Below are 5,932 nucleotides of genomic sequence, written 5' to 3' on the forward strand. Positions count from 1 at the left end.
TCAATTTGCCATTATTGGTCAAAAACAGGCAATGCGACATGTAGGCAGGCTACTGTGATCATGTACCGTCACATACCACGAAACAAAGCTATTCCTTTTTACAGTTGTTAATCCAGTTTGTCAGCAAACTCCCAGCTGAACTCTCATTGGTCCATTCTTCAGAAGAAGAAAAAAACGGTCTCCCTTTAAATGCCCTCACACCTGTCTGAGGTGACCATATAACGGATGACAGGAACCTTCCTTGAAAACCTTGCTATACGGAATTACTTGGATTGCTTTTTTTGACCCAATATTTAAAAAAGTAAGTAGAAAACGTTTTCAGTTGTTCTCTGTATCCAGAGTGAAATAAAATATAAAATGGTATACAAAATGCAAACATTGATTGCAAGTAATGGTGCATGAAGAAATGCTTGATTTTGAACTTCGGCTCATCATACTTCTATGCTTCATTTTTTAGGCGTATTGCCAAAAGAAGATCACAATGGAGTGGAGGATTATTGTAGCTGTTCTGTGTCTAATTGGTAAGGATCTAGTAGTGATACTTGTTCCAAATTATTCTGTATCATTGCACATGAATTACAAAAGAATTTTCACAACAATCCAGCGGTAAAATATATTTACTCTCAAAATCCACTGCAGTCAAATAGGCTTGGTTGGTGATGATCATCATTAATGTAACTGTCTTGAAAGAGACATGGATTTTTTTATATATATATATATATATATATATATATATATATATATATATATATATATATATATATATATATATATATATATATATATATATATATGAAGAGTTCAGATGCAAAAGCCTTTAAGTGCCATCTGAAATTTTCTTCTAGAATGATATTTTTATCAAGCTTGTATATTTAAATTCAGTAATTTCACTTAAATGGCAATGCAAATTACATATTAATTGTCATTTAAGTGAAATTACTGAACTTAAATATACAAGCTTGATAAAAATGATAATTCTATAAGAAGATTTCAGATGGCACTTAGAGGCTTTTGCATCTGAACTCTTCATATATATATATATATATATATATATATACATATATATATATATATATATATATATATATATATATATATATATATATATATATACATATATATATATATATATATATATATATATATATATATATATATATATGGATTGCATTCTTACCAGTATACATTTGTCAGCCTAACTAACCACATGCTAAACTATGATGTTAAATCTTCAGCAATCTTCTCTCAGCTTCTCTCATTTCCCCTAATTTCACCTTAAATAGGAATCCTACATGTGCCAGGAAATGCTGCTCAAATGAACAACAGCACCAACAGCACCATTGCTTATCGATTCACTTTACACTTCAGCATCAACGACACTTTCCTGAATGTCTACGTAAACAATACCAATAATGCAACCGTAGACCTGAAAAAGAACATCACCACTCAGGTAATATTTTTGGCCAGTGAGGAATGGTTAAAATTACACTGTATTTTTTTTCCAGCAGTGGGTTCAGCTAAAAGAGTACCAACCCGATCTCACAGCAATTCATACCTATTTTGCGAGGTGGCTAATTCATACAAATTCATATGACCTCACTCATATGAGTTCGTATAATTTTTGCTAAATCTTACATATTTTACGAGTTGCCCAATTTGTATGAGATCGTACGAATGAGCTACAGTACCCCTGACCCCGCCCCTAAACCTACCCAAAACTGGGGTTTAGACTAATTGTACAAGTGAGGTCAAACGAATTTGAACGCATTAGCCACCTTTTGCTCACTCGTACGAATTGGTCGTGAGGAAATAAAATAAAATTGGTAGAGAATAAAACAGATAAAATGTGTAATTATATCCTCCTTATTTTTAACATAGAGTGGGTGTGGCCATATCTATGTGTATGTTCATGATTGAATTTGCTAAAATGCCTACTTTGCCTATTTTTCAAGTCTCGCAGACAAAGATATTTGCAGCATTAGAAAACGATACAGGATTTGATCATTTGTCAAGTTATTATAATAAAAAGAAATGAAAACCATAATTAAATATATGTAGAGCTGTATGGAGAAATGTCTTAATGTGTTTGTTAATGTTTTGTAGGTTGAGCAACTTTACAAGAACAAATATACAAACTTTGAACGCTTCGAAATTTTGCAAATCAGGTAAAAGCATAAAAGTGTAAAAATCAAGATAAATTATTTTAGCTTATTGTTTGAATGGTTGGTTGGTTACTTTGTAAGTCAACTGACCATTTGTTCACCCAGTTCATTCATTTCTTATTTTCCTGTGTTCTCTCCCAGGAATGGCTCTATAGTGACAGAGGGAGAACTTCAGTTTAACAACAGTGGCTCTAAGCCGAATGTGTCAGACCTGACACAAATCTTGAATAATGGAAGTTTCACCTTCACAATAATTCAGAATGCCACCAGGATTGATGAGGTCACACCACAGAACCAGTCGACCACTGGTCAGTGTGTGTTTACAGATTTAACTTAACTAAAGAACTTTGTTGTTAAATAAGGCTTCAAGGCCACATTAATTTTGTTTTTTGACACTTTTGTTGAACTTTGTCCCCTTTTAATTTTACCCAAAGCAGCAACACCTGCAACAACTCCAGTTACGAATCAAACTTCAACTGCAGTTACAACAGTCTCTACACCTGCTAAAGTTGCAAAGATTAATTTAGTCTTCAGTATTGTTCAAGACTTCAAGGACATCTACTCCAATCTCAGTAATCCTGAGACCATAGTTCTGTCAAATAACATCACCACTGGGGTAATATTTTTCTCCTATAAGGCATGGATGTTGATTGCAATAGCAGTAAACTCTGGTAATGTTGTGTATTGGCAATATTAAAAATAGATACCACTGGTGATTACACGCTGAATAGTTTGCTAAATACTTGCTTTTTGTCTGTTTTAAAACTACATTTCTTGTAGAGAAATTTGATCTAAAAAACAGAAATGCTTGTATGCAAGTAATATGATATTTATATGATTATTTATCTATGTGTTACAGTGTTCTCGAGTTTACAAGAGTCGTTTTCCAAAATTCTTCCGCATGTTTATTCGGAAGTTCAGGTAACAGTACATTCATTTGTTATTCACCCTGTTATTAACAGATGGATATATCCATGATTTGTTTGATCAGTGATTGCTTTCCCGACTGGTTTAGTTTATCAGTTTGTTAGTCAAGTGATCATTTGATTTTTCCATTTGGTCTTTCAGTTGTTTGTTAGTTAATTATCTGACTGTGTTTCAACATGGTTGATCTCCACAGCAAGGGCTCCATTGTGACTGATTCTGTCCTCGAGTTTGACTCCACGAATGGCACTAGTCCTAATGTGACAGACGTGAAAGACACCCTTGTTAAGGCTATCACGAATGGAAATTTCAGCTTCGCAATTAATAGCTCATCCATCAGTGCTACTGATATCACAGAAAACAATGGTCAGTGTATTTACAGATTTATTTTTTTCCTGTTAGATACTTGTCTGTTACATTGTGAACCCTTTAAAGGAAGGACATAGACATAATCATTCTTGTTTGATGATAAATACACACACACACACACACACACACACACACACACACACACACACACACACACACACACACACACACACACACACACACACACACACACACACACACACACACACACACACACACACACAATCTTGTAGGAGAAGCAAAATGCTGTCTTTTTGGTGGAGATTTATTGTATATTGGTAAGCCTATACAAAGTATTATTGAATTGTGACCCATTTTTCTTTAATTCTGCCCAAAAATGGAACAAAACTGATGACCACTGCTAATACTTTATTTATTCCTATGTTTTTGTGCAATGATTTATACACAATTTCTCTTCAAATGTGACGGCTTTAGCAGCTCTAATAATATTCCTTGATAAATAATAAATAAATCATACAGAACATCAACCCTTAGAGAAATATTAGTAACATGAGAATGAAAGGAGAATGAATAGTGTGGGCTATTGTGTTTACAGTCAGCAAACACAAACTGAATGAATGAATGAATGAATGAATGAATGAAACGCACAATATGTAACTTTTTTGCTTTAAAAATAGCAAAATCACTATTATCTATTTTATATATTTTTTTAGTTGTGTACTTACATTATCCCGACTGTTTACAACAACTTTCAAACCAGGAGAAATTTGTAATTTAATTCGAAGACACTTCCCATTTCTTTATTTCCGTTTTGTCGCCGTCAATGGCGTCATATCCGCGTTGTCCCTTTTTTCCGCTCGTACTGCCATGGCAACCAGAGCTATGAACCAGAGCCCTCTGATAGTAACCAAGGCGACAGACGTGGACACCACTGTGTAGTTCGCAATGTCTATTTGCTTTCGTTCAAACATTATGGACCATGGCAAGCAGACTTTAGATAAAAAAGAACTAAAACGAGAATCAATATCAGCGCGGTGTTTTCGAGATGCCGAGAGCTCCCATAGACAGTATATAAACGAGAGCTCCACGTCCGAGACTTCGACCGCTCCTACATGTTCTTTATTAAACATGTGAGCACATTTACATAAAACTAATCAATGTTATATAGTTTAACAATGATAAAATGTTAGAATATGATCTGTATGTTATTCTAATGTTGATCTAGTTTACTGCTAGTCTCATACAGACAAACTAACACATAAATTTAAACACATTCAAATGCAGTTTAGTGTGATAGTGTAATGTTAGACCAAGTGAAACAGCGCTGCATTACCTCACAAGTTTAACTTGTCTAATAAACTGACCTGTGAGTTGTAATTCTGCACTCGTGTGTAGTTCGGTGAAATGTCCATATTCCTTTTATATCCGCGGGACTCGCGTCGCGTGTGGAGCTGATAGCTGTCTCTTAGCAATCCCGACCTGCTTCATATCACAGTCATGATAAAAAACATTGATGTATTTACTCATCCATAAACATTATTAGATCGGTCGGCTTGACGTTGATGACAAGATCCATAATTCTTAGCAAATGTTGCGTCATCAAACCACGCCTTTGTTATTGTAAAGAGGTTAGCGACCCCTAGTGGTGAAAATTTCCATACTGTACGTTGAATGAATGAATGAATGAATGAATGATGAAGGATTGGAAGTCCATAAAGGGATTTTAAGGTGTTTTCAAAGACTTTGTTTACTGGCCTAAATTAATCAATAATTAATGTGCATTTATTTATTTTATTTTTTACAGCTAACAGGTCTCCAGTCCTGGCTAGTATGCTCACAGCTCTGTGGATGACCCTAGCGTCACTTCTTTTGTCAGCTGTGATGCACTAATCACAAAAATCATGCTACTAAAACATGGCTGTGACTGACATCTCGGATATTTTTGGTCAAGTTATTATCTAGCTGTGACATTTACTGGTCTTTCTTGCCACATATAGAGTCTGGTGATACAAAAGGTATGTGTGAGTTATAATTTTTTGTTCTGTGCTTTACAAAAAGCACATTTTTTCTCTGTACACTGAGCTGGAGAAATAATGAGGATCGGTTTATTGAAGCCAAATCTGAACATTCCTCTATGCTGCAAAAATGGCACAGGTGCCAATGTATTAGTTAGATGCTGAAGATCTATATACATGTATATTTTGTAACCAGGGTACACATGTGCAATCTATATATTTAATCTTTGAGTAATAGAAATGAAAAAAATGTTCTGATAAATCTGAACATTCCTCTGTGGCACAAGTGAAATGTATATTTAAAGGAAATAATGTGATTCGGAACTGACATTTTTTTTGGACTTTTCATTGCCTTTTTATTTTTCTTCTTTTCAATAAAATATATCTTACAATGTATTAATTAGATGCTGCGTATCTTACAACAAAGGTACACATGAGCAATCTGAAAAGGTCTGATAAATGATCTGTATCATGTTGTATGAAAGTATGTTTAATAAAATG

At 34.2% G+C, this 5,932-nt stretch overlaps 1 protein-coding gene across 2 annotated transcripts; it reads left to right on the forward strand.

Annotated features, from left to right (window-relative positions):
* The first annotated feature begins 235 nt into the window (after positions 1-235).
* LOC308686419 (uncharacterized protein) lies at positions 236-5,932 on the forward strand. 2 transcript variants are annotated; one of them, XM_081394848.1, is made up of 9 exons: positions 236-301; positions 458-521; positions 1,284-1,450; positions 2,104-2,165; positions 2,304-2,470; positions 2,600-2,778; positions 3,022-3,083; positions 3,283-3,452; positions 5,221-5,932. In XM_081394848.1, the coding sequence occupies exons 2-9, from the start codon at positions 482-484 to the stop codon at positions 5,304-5,306; spliced, it is 933 nt and encodes a 310-aa protein (XP_081250974.1). In that variant the 5' UTR covers positions 236-301; positions 458-481; the 3' UTR covers positions 5,307-5,932. The 2 variants fall into 2 exon arrangements, with proteins under 2 accessions (XP_081250974.1, XP_081250973.1); XM_081394847.1 differs by having other exon boundaries at positions 2,597-2,778; positions 5,221-5,931.

Source organism: Scardinius erythrophthalmus (assembly GCF_964197995.2).
Source record: "Scardinius erythrophthalmus genome assembly, contig: HAP1_SCAFFOLD_263, whole genome shotgun sequence".
NCBI classification, from domain to species: Eukaryota; Metazoa; Chordata; class Actinopteri; order Cypriniformes; family Leuciscidae; genus Scardinius; species Scardinius erythrophthalmus.